General features: G+C 41.7%; 1 protein-coding gene across 1 annotated transcript; it reads left to right on the forward strand.

Annotated features, from left to right (window-relative positions):
• Positions 1–2: 2 nt before the first annotated feature.
• mafk (v-maf avian musculoaponeurotic fibrosarcoma oncogene homolog K) lies at positions 3–13,478 on the forward strand. Its single transcript, XM_061225000.1, has 3 exons — positions 3–154; positions 11,772–11,850; positions 13,044–13,478. The coding sequence occupies exons 2-3, from the start codon at positions 11,806–11,808 to the stop codon at positions 13,476–13,478; spliced, it is 480 nt and encodes a 159-aa protein (XP_061080984.1). The 5' UTR covers positions 3–154; positions 11,772–11,805.
• The last annotated feature ends 1,225 nt before the right edge of the window (positions 13,479–14,703 follow it).

The following is a 14,703-nucleotide window of genomic DNA, read 5'->3' on the forward strand; positions in this document are numbered from 1 at the left end:
ACATTGTTGTTGTTTTGTAGTTAATTTAGATTTGGGATACATTTCGGTTCGGTTGCTGGAAGCGTTCTCCCGGTTGTAACAACAAACTACGGCTCGTAACCGATCACAGCTCGAGAATTGCGCAATCCCGATACAAGCTATCCGCGTTCACAAGGTAAGGTGTACGAGCTTTTTGATAGTTACCGTATTTTGAAATTCCTGGTTGAGGTGCTGATGTTTACGTGAAGGTTCGAAGAATGCTGGAACAATGTATGTGAGGAGCATGGAATTCGCATGATTAGTAAAGATACGAACCAATTAAAGTGTTGATCAATATTTCGTTACAAATAACAGACGAAATATGAAATAAATAATTTTGCTAAAGTTTTGTAATAACAAAACCGCTGGTCTTATCATAAGCGACTCATGTGAACACGTGTTAGAAGGATCATCTCATCTCTTCATTAATCGAAATAAACGACCCGAATTCTGGTAGCTTTTGGTTTAAATACATTAATTTAAAAAATATATTTAAGTTAATATTTTGGACAGCACTTTGATAAATTTGTCGACTCGAAAATATGAATTACGAGAAAAATTGAAAAAGCTTTAAATGTTTTTGTAGCCTATTATTGCAACGAGTTTTAACTTACGGGGTAGTTTACGTTATAACACTGGCTAGCAGGGGATATAATCGAGTCGGTCGGCTAATGTAGTTTTTTTTTACATTACGCCATAAGAAAACAACACGTGGTCTGCTTTTGGGAATTCTAGGACAAAGGGCACGATATTCAAGGAGACCACCAAGAAGAAAGCGGAAAGGGGTCGGCCATAAAGAATGAAGTATGACGCGTCGTGTCCACTGTTGGAAACATAGCAACTTGTAGGATCAGTGCGTTTTCCTAGGCTATAACAAGTGTCTCCGTGCGTTGATTATTTCGAGAGTCTTGGAGCGGGGAGGCGTGGTATTTAAAATTGAACAGGATTGTGTCGAACAGAGAAGTGGCTCAGTGATCCATATTCGTAAAGAAAATCCAAGAATAAAACACCATTCGGATTTGAACAGCTTTCGACGTTTCAGTGACAATAGGCGATAGGATATTTACATTTAAGATTAGGCCACAGCGGTCAACACTTTGTAATGCAGTTTTAATTATATACTAACACAAGTGTGTACAATGTAATAACACTGTTATTATTATTATTATTATTATTATTATTATTATTATTATTATTAGTAGTAGTAGTAGTAGTAGTAGTACACCTCACCTATTTGCATACTCATTTGTTTGTATTTTCATTTGTTGTAATAGCTAACATGGGTGTCGTATAGCACGTGAGAGAAATACTGCAATATGTATTGGTATGCTTTATAGTTTTTTTTTTACTCTCATAGTTTTTTCTGCATAGTGAAAATGTATATGGCAAGACAGTTATGTTTGACTTCTGTGGGATGCATATGTGCTTTCCTCACCAGAAGTGTTCTGATGCATAGAATAGATGCATATGTGTGTGTGTGTGTGTGTGTGTGTGTGTGTGTGTGTGTGTGTGTGTGTGTGCCAAGAGTTCAAGTATGACCCATAACAGTTTATTCTGGTCAAATTGAAGCGACACCTCTGTAGGAAAGTTGAGTCATATGTTTGATATATGATTCATTTTTATTGTAACACATGTTAAGATTTTCCTCTGCCATTTCATTACATCTGAAAGATGTAGTGCTAATCATTGGTCAGGGGAATATTGCAGAGGGCAGTGGAAGATGTTACAGTATGTGTGTTGGCACTCAGTATTGATGAACTGGAGACCTGGATTGCGGTCCAGATATTTATTTATTGTGCAATCATGACTTGACTCGTCTCGACGCTCAATGTAGAAATATCAGAGTAAGCACCTGTGATGTTGTCCTTGGATCTCAAGCAGTAGCAGTTCCTCGATCGGAAAGCACATGCCATGCTGGAAGAGGGCAGGGTGAAAACCAATCAGCTCTGAACTACAGGCAGCAGTGAATTTGAGAAAGCACGACGCTACTCCAAAAAGACCTCCATCCTAATTTTTAGATTTAGAGAAAAAGAGGAAATATTTTAACAAAACACACACGCACACACCCAGGCATTTGCGCATGCGCGCACACACACACACACACACACACACACACACACACACACACACAGATACAAGCACACACACACGCACACACAGACAACCATAGCTGTTGTCATGTTTCTACACTGATTCTACGTCTCTGGCCAGAGATCAAATTATGTGACGTTTGACCTTTGCTGTCATTGTGATCTATGTGGGAGACATGGAAGCAGGTTCTCATCAGAAACTGACCGAGTTTGGTTTTGTTGTACAGTGAGCGGCTGGTTTTATTCTGACAGTGTATGAGTCACTGGCAAAAAAGAGTCTGTTGTGGTGGCCTCCACCCCCCAGCATTCTGCTCCTTTTTGAGAAGACGCGTTGGCGCAGTGCCTTATCGTAGGAAACCAGGGCCACAACAGCGGAGGTTTCTGTACAAGTTAAAGTTTAGCAGTTCTCATAGTCCGCAGATTATTGAATGAGATTCAAGAGACACGGCAGGGCAGTGCCTGCATTCTCAGAGAAAGTGCGGTTTTCAGGAAGTTAGCCTTGAAAACGATGCATAAAATGCTGTCGTCTACAAATGTGAAATGTTCTCACAACTCTTCAAAGAGGCCAGATTCACGTTGAAACTCCCAATCTGAGGTCTACTCAGTTGATGTGGTGATGGCTAATGCCTTCCAGTAGTAAGTGTGGTTTCAGAGAGATGAGTAAACGGTTGCTCTGAAAGTGAAATGGCACGATTGTGGAGTGATTCATGCAAACTCAAAAGCGCAATACGGCCAAAGTTTGAAAAGAGATACATTATCTCTCTTTCTCAGATAAAGCGCAGTCCAATGAGCGAAAGGATGCCATTTGAAGCGTCATCCTGAACTGCTTTCAGAGGGGGAAAAAACAAGCGCTGTCAAAACATTTACCTCCGTCTCAGTGAAAACAGCACGGCGGGGACGAACATGTCCGGGCACGTGGGGAAAGGCTCTCCCTTCTTCAGCACTCAGCATATGGTCCCAAGCCGTTAGGGCCATTTCCCAGAATTTGCATGCGGCTCTTCCCCGCCTCAGCGAATGGCTTAATGGATCCAAGACCGATTCCTTCACCGCTTTATGGTCTGGGAACACGGAGGGGGAATGAGCGTGCGAGATTCGACGGTAAGCTGCACTGATTCGTCCTAGCGCACCCTCCTCTAGTGACGTGGACCTCCGGTTGATCGACGGAATGTTCTTTTTTTTTTACGGTCTACCATTCCAGAGGAATGTGTACCCACACGCATTAAAGTAGGCATTACATCCTCAGAAATGATAAGGTGCGGCAATTAGCAATGGCCAACTTTGTTATTGTTGTTGTAATCTTAGCCCTCTGTACTGGATTAATTCCAAACATTCACATATGGATGAAGTGCAGACGGAAAACAGAGGAGCCCGAACACTTCTTGCTAGCGTTCGCTATCGCTCTGCGCTCCATAACCCCTTGGGGTTTGTGTGAATCTCTGCGAACCGGCCTCCCCTGATGTGTGAAATGGTCATATTTTCCTCCGTTCTTAACATGCCTGGCATTCCTTTCAGTCTGTGCGACTGGGTTTGGAAGGTAGAAGGGAGCAGATGTCTTCCTCTCCTCTGCCTTTTCAGCCAGGACCAAGCTAGCGGCCAGGCCCACCGTGTCCACGCATCCTCAAGCTTTTCCTTCCGTCCGGTAAAAACATCCTGGATTTTCCAGGATTGTTATTTTTTCCAATTTTCTTTTCAGCAGCGAGGGCGTAATTCCTCACTGCCTGTGCTGGGCCTGACCACCAGAAAACAGCGTGACTCACGGCTGTGCTATGCTCTCACTTTACGTAATGTTGCCCAAAACTCGGAGAGCAGACTTCTGAAGAGGGGAAGGGGACCCCTGTCCCTCCTTTCAGCGTGGGGAGACAGAGACAATGGCACAGATGAAACCTTCGCAAAGTTAGCTTTATCCCTAGCTTTGCCTGAGAATTTGTTGCAAAAGACTAAAATATTTCTGTTCTTGCACAACATTTTTTCTGTCACTTTTAGTGACAGCTGGGTAATAGTGTTGTGCAAGTAAAGAAGTAAAGTAACAACTACAGAACTTCAAAGGCATCTGAGAATACAGCACAGCAGGGTTTCCCGTCTCTGACGAGCTTACTGTAACTACAAGGTCCTTTTCCTGATAATTGCCTGGCTTTCAATTGTTCATAACTTACATACATTTTATAAAAATCAAAGCAGATCCTTCAATGACAAAATGAACCATGCTTCATAACAGTGTTGTTTAGTTTTTTGTAATGGAATTGTATATTGTTTCCCTTAATTCTCACTCTATTTTGCCTTATGAGGTCACTATTCACCCATTGCTATCATTTATACCCTACTAAATATCACAGAATAAATATCACAGCACTTTAGACATAGATGACATTGCTGTATGACCTATGCAAAAATGAGTTTTAATGCTTTCAAACGGTATATCAAAAAAAAAAACCTTACCTCACTGGGCTGGTGAGACATAATGGGTTAACATATTCCCAAAGTTTAGTGAAATAGACAAGTTTGGTTTCCCTATGGGAAGAAATCTCAGGAGGGACCCGGCTATAGGGGGGATGCCCATCCTCCGCTGGCTTCATCTCCAGGGACCCTACGTCCTCAAACGAGGACATTACCTCCCTGAGCTTTGTACAGCATTTCTCTTAACACAAGGGGACAAAAAAGGAAAATATTTTCACTGCAACATGTTTTTGTCATCCGAGACACTTGTATTATGTAAAAAAATGTTACTTAAGCTTTCTTTTTCATCAGGTCTCAGCGTGATCTATGGGTTGAGTTGGTAACAGTTGAGCAATTGAACTAGCAGGTAAAGTAGAAAGTCCACATGAAGGGATATACAGTATGCTGTGCATCTGTAGCTCCAAAATGAAGTATGGGAATGAACATTGCTGCAGAGCATGTGAGCATGTTGCATGTGAGCTCCAGAAAAAAGAAAGAAAGAAAGATTAAAAGAAACAAATAAGGATTGAAGGAACTGAAAAGTAACACTTGGCCATTTTGGAAAAAACAATGTTAAATGTCATTTTGACTTTCAACACAGGTCTACTTCCCTCTGTGAAAAGTCTGATGATGAAACCAGAGCTATAAAGTACGACTTTTTGCACACTGTGTTGCAGTGACTTATTAATGTTTTAATGGTTCCTTTTGTGTCCTGTATTTGATGGAGAGTAGTGCAGTCAATGCCAGAGAATTAGAAATAATACTCATTAATATATTTCAAAAGATTAAATGGAGACTTCTGAAGATCGCTGTCGAGTCGACGTTTATAAGTCACACCAAACAGCGTATCCAGTAGGGATGACGAAATGAGCTTCTGCCAGCTTTGATCACGGAGGCTCTGTCTGGAGTTTCTCTGTCAAGGTTAAGTGAGGCTCTGCGCACTGGAATGCTGTGTATTCGCGGCAGCGCAGTAAGCCGTGCGTGGGCGGAGCGAGCCAGCCACTCTCGGACCTGTTTACCCAAAACCGTGGAATCAGGGGCCCGTAGTTCTGTGCCTGTGAATCGCTGTCTACGCTGCAGACCTGCCTTCTATTCCTATTTTATGTGTCTTTTAGTTGTGGAATTTGAACGCTAGCTTGCTTTTGGGGAGACACAGGCAGGATAAATGTAACCAGAAGAAGGGTATTTTTGAAAGTGTTTTATGAAGTGTTTATGAGAGGCAACAAGCATTCATAGATGTATACATTATAACCATGATATTGAAAAAAGTTTATCCACTACTTTGGTTCAAAACCAAAAAAAATGCTATCAGGTGCTGGTCAAAGGGGATTTTGTTTGTGTTTTTGCACGTTTCATTAGCTTCTCACCCTGAGCTGTTGGGGTTTGCCTTTAGCTGTTGAGGTCCTGTCACTATGCAGTGTTAACAAGAGTGATATCAATTATTTCAGTGACATCCACTGTTTAATTTAGATGGCTAAAAACACCTTTTTAGAAATATTGCTTATTTTTCCACCACAGAGAATGAGATGGCAGTTTTAAAGTATGACTAGGAGGAAGAACATCTCTGTGGAAAACAAGAGTCAAGGTGGTGTTATCATGCGCGATGAGACCAGAGCTAGGCCTACTCTTGTGTGTCAGAAGCCCACAGCATTGTGTTGTGTCAGCTCTCTGGACGTGTTGGCTCTCTGCATCACCGCTGCTGCCCGCATGATGTAGCCTACGTGACCCGATAACGGGCGATGACGCAATGGTCACATCTCCCATGACAGTCAGCCTTTTTTTTTAAATGTATTTTTATACGGTTTACTTCCTGTTTTCAAATATAGACCTCCGACTGTTTTGGTTTCCTGCGGTGTGACTGCAGCACGAGGTTAAGAAGACTGTGTTTGCCGAGAGCCAATCAGGAGCCTGAAAAAGTGATCGAGAGACTGTTTTAATCCATAAAGTGCTTTATGTGTCTCAACTAATAACCCCACTCCAGCGATAAGTTGACATGTTATCTTACTGTGTGTGGTAGTCTTGTTTGCTCAGTTATTTCATCTCCCTGTTAGGTTCACTGAAATCATTACTTTTCAGTATTGCTATGCAGCCTTTGTTTTAAATTATGCAGATCAGATTATGTAAAATATCTGACAGGCATCAGAATTCTGCACACATTCTTTGCAAGTCTGATGGTGGGTCTAATTTCACACTTGAATACTTTTTGTTTCCATTAGTGTTTTTGGCATTAAGCACCAAGTTTCTCTGAGCTGTTATTAATCATCTACCAGACAATTTAAAAAAAGTTTTATTTAACTATTTCTGGAAAAAGAAATCCAATGTAGCAGGCAAACATTACATTTCCCCTGCAAGGCAGATATGTACATGCAAAATATGTCCAAGCAACATTTCACTGGGATTGTCTGTCTTCTAGACACTCCCTACCCCGTTAAAGTATGTTGTGAATAAAAGCAGGTCTACACTCTTAAGTGTGTGTGTGTGTGTGTGTGTGTGTGTGTTTGTGTGTGTGCACAGTAAAATATCACTGTTAGAGTCAAATTAACACTGGACATTTTACTGAGTGTGAACATTTACCACCCATCTTCCATGGCTGAAAAAAGTCTCTGTGACTCTCTCTATTCTACCGCTGAGAACTGCCTGAAGGAAACCAATGTTCCAGAGATTTCTCCGGCCCCATGAGTCAAAGGCGGTTTAGAGCCGTAAAACACGCCTGTTGTTTCTGCGGAAGCCATAATAAAAGCAGGGACTTGGCCCTTTGGGACTTTAGTGTTTTGCCTCTCAAAGGAGGTAAAGAGAAGATTGGAGAGCAGGGAGGGGTGTTTGGAAAGTGGAACCCAGCGAATTAGGGAATTCCAAGGAAACAAGAAGGCCTCTAAAACTTTTCAGTAACATGTGAGGCCCCTCGCAGAGAGGAGGGTATTTTTCCTGCTCGGGAAAGCCACACAGGGTCTCCCCCTGATGCAACCTTTTCTGAAAACAGGCTCTCGGAGCCAAGCTGCTGTCTAGGAATTTTCTCGTGCTCTCTCCCTCCTCCGCACGGTTTTGATTGGCCGACTGCAGGCAGCCTGACGCAAATTTTCCTTTTTCCCGGAACTGAGAAACGTTTCAAGCCTTGACGCAAGATTTACTGGATGAACTCAGATACGACTTCAGAAAAGTGTCCACGGGGAAAATGAAATTAAACTCTGCCAGGCAATGACTAATTACAATCACTAACTTTTCTTTTCCTCGCTATTTCAGAGGAAAAGTGATGTAACAGTCCTTCTGTGTGCTATCAGTGTCAAGATATGGTGTATCTGTGGAGCTAGTCAGACAATTATCCTATCCTTATGGTAACATAAGGAAATGAATAAGCAGACACAACACCAATGTGGTTTACACTAGGCAAAGCAGATGGACTGCTCGGTGCTGGAAGAGAGACCATAAACACATGTACTGTATATATAAACATACTGCCAAAGACAGTTCATCTTCTACAATGATACAACTCTCCTTCATGTTTCTGCAGGAGTTCTACCAACGGCTGCTCTCTACCACTGTAGCCTTTTCATGAAAATTCATGAGCAAGCAGGCCTGGAATTAATCTGATTATGAATTATTGATAATTACATTTCAGGTCACTCACTACATGCAATAAAACCAAATAAGAAAGGGCCTCCATGCTCAAGAATATCCATTTGCACCTGCTTTCAAAGGAACTGTTTCTGTTTGACGTTTAAACTTTCTGTACAAAATAATATGAGCCAGATGTAATATTAGTAAACAGCCTTGAAACCAAACTTGTCTATTTCACTAAACTTTGGGAATATGTTGACCCGTTATGTCTCACCTGCCCAGTGAGGTAAGGTTTTTTTTTTTGCATTCATTCATTTTTTCAGGGTGTAATTTTCAATCACTAACAGGAGATACCATTTGAGAGCGTTAAAACTCATGGTTCTATCTATATAACCTATTTTAAGATGCCATTGCTTTAGCGACAACTGCACCTTATTTTGTGACATTTTGTGTGGGGGACCTCACCTTTTCTGCATTTTGGAAATCCACATACGACAAGAAATAAGGTAATAAGGTAATGTCAGTGTCCTTTTCACAACAAGTGTCCAGTGGACCAAATGCATAATAGTTTCTCATTCTAAAAACCCAGAGAAACATTGATAGAATGTCCATTGTTGACTTAGAATTTCCTCTGGAGCAATTATCATTGTCCGTTTCAACGCTGTATGCTTCAACAAAAGTACTTGTACATAAAAATGCTATTATCTACGTATTGTATAGGCTCTCTCGAAAACAATGAGCCCAAGTAGAACCGTCTCTGACCAGTATTTTAACGGTGTTGCAGAGAAAATGCGTTACCCCCACCCGTGTGTAAGAAAATGCAGTATACATTCAGCTCATGAAATAACCGACTTCGGGCATGTTATTGAAGTGACGACTAAAAAGCATTTTAGCTCATGACATTTCAACAGTGAATAATTTGTTAGGCTTGCATAAAAGAACATCGGCAAAAACAGTTTTTAAGGTTTTATGTGAAAAAAGATAGACATTTTACAACAAACCATTTTATTTTGGGTATGTAATTTTTGTCAGCTTGTGCCAAGAAAAGGGGTGATACTTAAGGGGTTAATACCCAACTGTAGGGTATAAATGAATTAAAATGTGAAATGTGCTGTAAGATGTGCAAGTCAGCATCCGATAAGGACATCGGCTAGGTAAATAAATAATATAATGCAATTGGCCTAACGCAAGCTACATTATGACGGTGTTTCATTCGTTGAATATGGGGCAATCTTCAACTTCCCATATGAATAAACCAATGAAGTCCCGTCAACTGGATGCCTTAAGCTCGTCTCAAAGCGGTCGCGGAAAGACTAATCCACTGCCTAATGTAGCAACGCTGCTCTCAAATCGTCGAGCTGGCACAAATCGCTGTCATCGCTCCGCTCTAAATATAACGGACGGAGTTAAGTAAGGACATGCAGGGATGAAAGCTCAATGCAACAGGGTCTGTCTTTCTCTTTCAGGCCACGGCCCTGAGCCCGATAACGAACGTCGTCTCACAGCAAAAATACAACAATGACCGCGCCGGGGAAACAATGTCTCCATGACACTTTAGCTTCTGGAATGTTCCAATCTGTTCGTGTGCAAATATGTACGGCTTTACATCGCCGCCATCACCTTCTTGTACTTACCATGAACGGGGGCTTGTGAAGGCCATTGTATAGCATATTAACATACGCGAGGTTTTTATTTTATTTTTTCTGGTGACGTATCAATTCCTGGGAAAAAAAAATTATCTCGCAGGACGCATGGATTTCGAACAAATAGTTGAATGTAAATAGACACAGCCTAATCAGTTTCGTATCTTTAGACACTGAGGTAACCAGTTTGGTAATATTGTAGGCATATTCTTCCCCGTCTTGAGCCATTTTTATACGTTTCCTCGTCACAATTATCATTTTGAGAAACAATAAAATCTTTATTTAATCAAATTCAAATTATATCATGCTCACAATTATAATGGTATCTTTAGTTCCTTTTTATGAGCCAAAATGGAAGAATAACGTGTCATCTTTAAAAATTAGCCTGACAGAAAAATATTGAATATAGATCAATAAAGGAATCTATACAATAGGCTGACTAAAATTACACACGATTATATTTTTATAAGTTGCGGTTGACTGGGTTTCTTATTTGTCACGTCCTATCTGCAATATGCCTCTTTCACTCAACCAATTAGCCGATATTATCATGAAAGTCCGGTTATGCGAAATGCATCGCTTGGTCAGATTATTATAAGACAGGGCATAGATATCTGCGTATACAACAAATATATTATTATATAATGAAGTTTGCCAATTTCCTTAACTATAGCTGTTAAATGAGCCCCTGATTGATTAAACATATCACTTCATCCTCAGGCAAGTCCAAGATGATACGGTGTGTGTGGTCAGGAGATAAAAACGACACAAATCATTGGCGCGTATGTGGTATCGTATCGTTTATAGATGTACACATGTGTGCTCTGACCTTGTCTTTAATATTGTATGTAGTGTTCATTCCTTCAGATCAGGCCACCTGCTGGGTAAGCCTATATCACTCCTCAGGTCTCTAAAGTGCATTAAGGCTGATAATTCATGCCATGTGTTCGCTACGGTTATGGTCTTCTTTAATGTTTGGAGGGCCATGTGATTTGTTCTCCCACACCCTTTGTCGCTGCCGCAGTATGCTTTGGGTATCTCCATAGCAGCGGTCTTGCATTGAAAGGAGAGACTGGGCCCTGAAGTGGAACGTGGACAGCAGCTCTCTGTTTCAAAAGACAAAGTGGGCACTTTGTTTCCAGCCTGGCACTCCTCCAACGATTGTAATCAACTGCAGCAACGTCGATTAAAAAAAACTTCTCCGGTATATATAAATAGCTCGAGAGATCAGACAAAAAACCTCTCTGACAAAAATAGCCCGGGATGAGAGACGAGACAAATAACACAGCAGCCTCGTGGCGAGTGTGGCGACCTATTCTTGCTCCAGTTACAGAGGCCTAGTAGCGAACCACATGCGAGGACACTTCAGCTGCAAACAGATGGCTATGTCTGGTGTCTCTCACAGCGCAACACTGACATCTGCCGGCAGGTTTATATTATAAAAGTTTTAGACAACTCGGTAATATTTATTGTTTTTGTTACGACCTCGTAGGCTGTGGCTAACAATATAAAGGTCAGGGACCCAAGAATTACATGACCAAAAGTGGATTTATTAATACAGAAAATACCCAAACAACAAAAAATATCAAGGCTCGTAGTCGGGCCAAAAAGAACAAAAATTATTATTTGCACTGGGAAAAACACACAGCGGCCGTAGGATGAAGTGCCAAGTCCTAAAATACAAAAACAAGAAAAAAAGAACTAGAACTGACAGACAAACCACAAAAGTAAGACAGCTTGATAAGTCATGGATTATCAAGTTAGCTGGAAGATTGCGCTGAAAACCCAGAAGAGTCCTCGTTCCAGACTTGGGAAGGTTCCGGGTTTTACTCAGTACAGTTACTGTATCTGTCGCAAATGAGCAAATCAGGCGTACCTGCAACAGGCTAGAGGGAAAGAGAGAATACGTGTGTGACATTCTTCTGTATTCCACCAATTTCTAACCTGCCTTACACACAGCATTTTGAGAGTAATATGATTTGAAGTGAAACTAATAGAATTTGCCCATGTCCCTCTCTTATTTGTTTTCCAGCTATCTTCCTGAAGGATTCTGGCCAGCTGAATGCATGCAGGGTATGACGTCGAATTTTAAGGCAAGCAAGGCATTAAAGGTAAACATGCTTGTGATCAACCACACTGGCGATAAAGTCCTGAATAATTGTTTTATTTATCCATTCTTAACTAACTGTTTTGAACTACACAAGATTAATAAAACGTAAAAAGTTAAGCCTGTAAAAATATAAACTAAAAAATAAAAATGAATGACATACAAGATGGAAAATTACGAGTCACCACGACACCAGGCCAGAGACCAGAACTAGATAAAAAAAACAGCATCTGTATCATAAATCCCTGTAGCTCCATTTTAATCACTGGAGTTCAATAGAAAGCTTGCATAATAAGAAATGTTTCATGGTCCTGTAATACTAACATTATATGCATCTAACAAGGTTAAATTAGGGCATGGAATCAAATTAAATTCTTTTTGTGAAATGAGAAATGGCCCATGATGATTTTCCATATAAATTAATTGCATTTCAATTCATTTCCCAAACTGAACCCAGTCCTAATCTTGGTAATTGAAACTTGTCTATAATGAAATGCAAAGCAAAAACGATGTTCCCAATTTCTTGAAAAGCTGCAATTTTTCAGACGCCGGGTTTGTGTACCACACCAGCAATGAGAGAAAAGACTAGAATTTATAAAAAGGCTATCCTGGCCATACAAGAGTGTAACTATCTGTATTCCACCAATTTTCAACCTGTTTTACACACATCATCGTTGTCCTTGTTTTTGATCACACTGTTTGATTTGTTTATTTTGCTTGATTTGTTTGATTATTTTATATGTTACATTATGTGAAGCACTTTATGCTGCATTCAATTGTATGAAAAGTTCTACATAAATTTTGATTGATTGATTGATTGATTCTCACAGTGTGCAACAACTGTGAGAATCCTGTTTTCCGTTCTGGTTCCTCAGTGGTGGAATGACTTGCTTACCACTGTCAGGACAGCAGAATCCCTTCCCATTTTTCTATGCAGACTAAAACACCCCTTTTCAGACTATACCCTCCTGATTTCCGCCCCCTATTCTGATATCCCTCTTGTCTAACCCTAACCCTTATTAAAAATGCACTTACTATGACTATTGTCTTTTTGTTTAGAACAGCCCGTCATGCGTGTTTTACGAGTTATGGATTTGATGCTTTTAACCTGTGGAAGAATCTATGCACTTGTAAGTCGCTTTGGACTAAAAGCATCGGCCAAATGACAAAACTGTAATGTAAATGTAACCCCCCCAGGTAAAGAAGGAGGCGGGCGAGAATGCCCCCGCCCTCAGCGACGATGAGCTGGTGGCCATGACGGTGCGTGAGCTCAACCAGCACCTGCGCGGCCTCAACAAGGACGACATGGCGCGTCTGAAACAGCGCCGCCGCACGCTGAAGAACCGCGGCTACGCCGCCAGCTGCCGCATCAAGCGCGTGACGCAGAAGGAGGAGCTGGAGCGGCAGAAGACCGACCTCCAGCGCGAGGTGGACAAGCTGGCCCGCGAGAACGCCAGCATGCGGCTGGAGCTGGACGCGCTCAGGGCCAAGTACGAGGCCCTGCAGTGCTTCGCCCGCACCGTGGCCCGCGGGCCCCTCTCTCCGGGGAAGGTGGCCGCCACCAGCGTCATCACCATCGTCAAGTCGGCCAACCGCGGCCCCGGCTCCACCCCTTTCTCCTCCTCTTCCTAGTGATTGGCGTGGGTGGGAGGGAGGGAGGGTCGGGGAGATGGGGGGCGTTCGCTCGGTATCTTCCGCACGCTGTGCTTCGTAAAAACGAACTCCCTCCCCAGCACCAGCAAGGCAGCTGTTTACAATGTTACCCCCCCCCCCCCCCCCTTCAAATAGATCCGTGTGCTTACTGAGCAAGATACTTGATACGACCTAAAGCAGGAGTGGTGGCCAGCCCTGGTTCTGGAGAGCTGGCGGTTTTCTACGCAGCACTTGAGTGAATAGACGAAGCAGCTGAATTCAATGTTAACGCATCTCACCTGGTTTCTAGGGCCTGAACTGGTTGCTGCTTTTTCTTGGTGGAAACAAAAACCCAGCGAATCGTGCGACTCTCCAGGACCAAGGTTGGGTACTCCTGACCGAAGATAGCACTGGGTTGAGACAGGTTCAGAATGGGCCTGTGGTTTCTAGTTTTTCAATAGAGAACAAAATAATATATTACCCTTGTAGTGTGCTAGTGAGTAGTATAGCAATACCGTATTTAGTACTAATCTTAATTGAAACAGTGTAACTGTGTGACGACCTGAAACTGTTGCTAATGGACGCAGTGCAGAGGAAAGCTGTCCGTTGTGACGCACATCCATTGTAGGCTACTGTAGGTGTAAACGAGAGGAGAGGGACCATCGTGGCACTGACGTTTCAGGGCACAAGGGCTGTTCTCTGAAACATGTCAGTAGCATGTAAATATCATGTCTAATGCAGTCTCAGAATAATTACAAAAAAACATTCTGAACAAAAGTTAGCTAATAAGCAGACGGGGGCAACTGTTGTGCATAGTTGGATGTACCAAGTCTATAACTCCTGCAAAGCATTATATATATACATCGGTCTCTATCTGTTTCTCTCTCTAAATGTATGTATGTATGTATGTATGTACAGTCCTGTGCAAAAGGTTTAGGCACCCTAGATTTTTTAAAATATAAATTTGGTGTAGGTATTTGGGTTAGAATTATTTTATGTTCTGCATCAGTGTTTCAGTAGAAAAAAAAATTGTTACATTGACATTTTTTCATTCTGTTAAATAAAGTTACATATTAAGTAATAGACCACTTCTCAGATAAAAACTTGATCCCAGCTGTCTTGGATTATCTAGCCAGAAACAAGTGTGACGGCCAAGTTCTCCAATATATTTGTTACAGCCTACCAGCTGATTTTATTATAAAACTGCAGTGTACTGAGTAGATCT

Source organism: Conger conger, chromosome 16 (genome assembly GCF_963514075.1).
Source record: "Conger conger chromosome 16, fConCon1.1, whole genome shotgun sequence".
NCBI classification, from domain to species: Eukaryota; Metazoa; Chordata; class Actinopteri; order Anguilliformes; family Congridae; genus Conger; species Conger conger.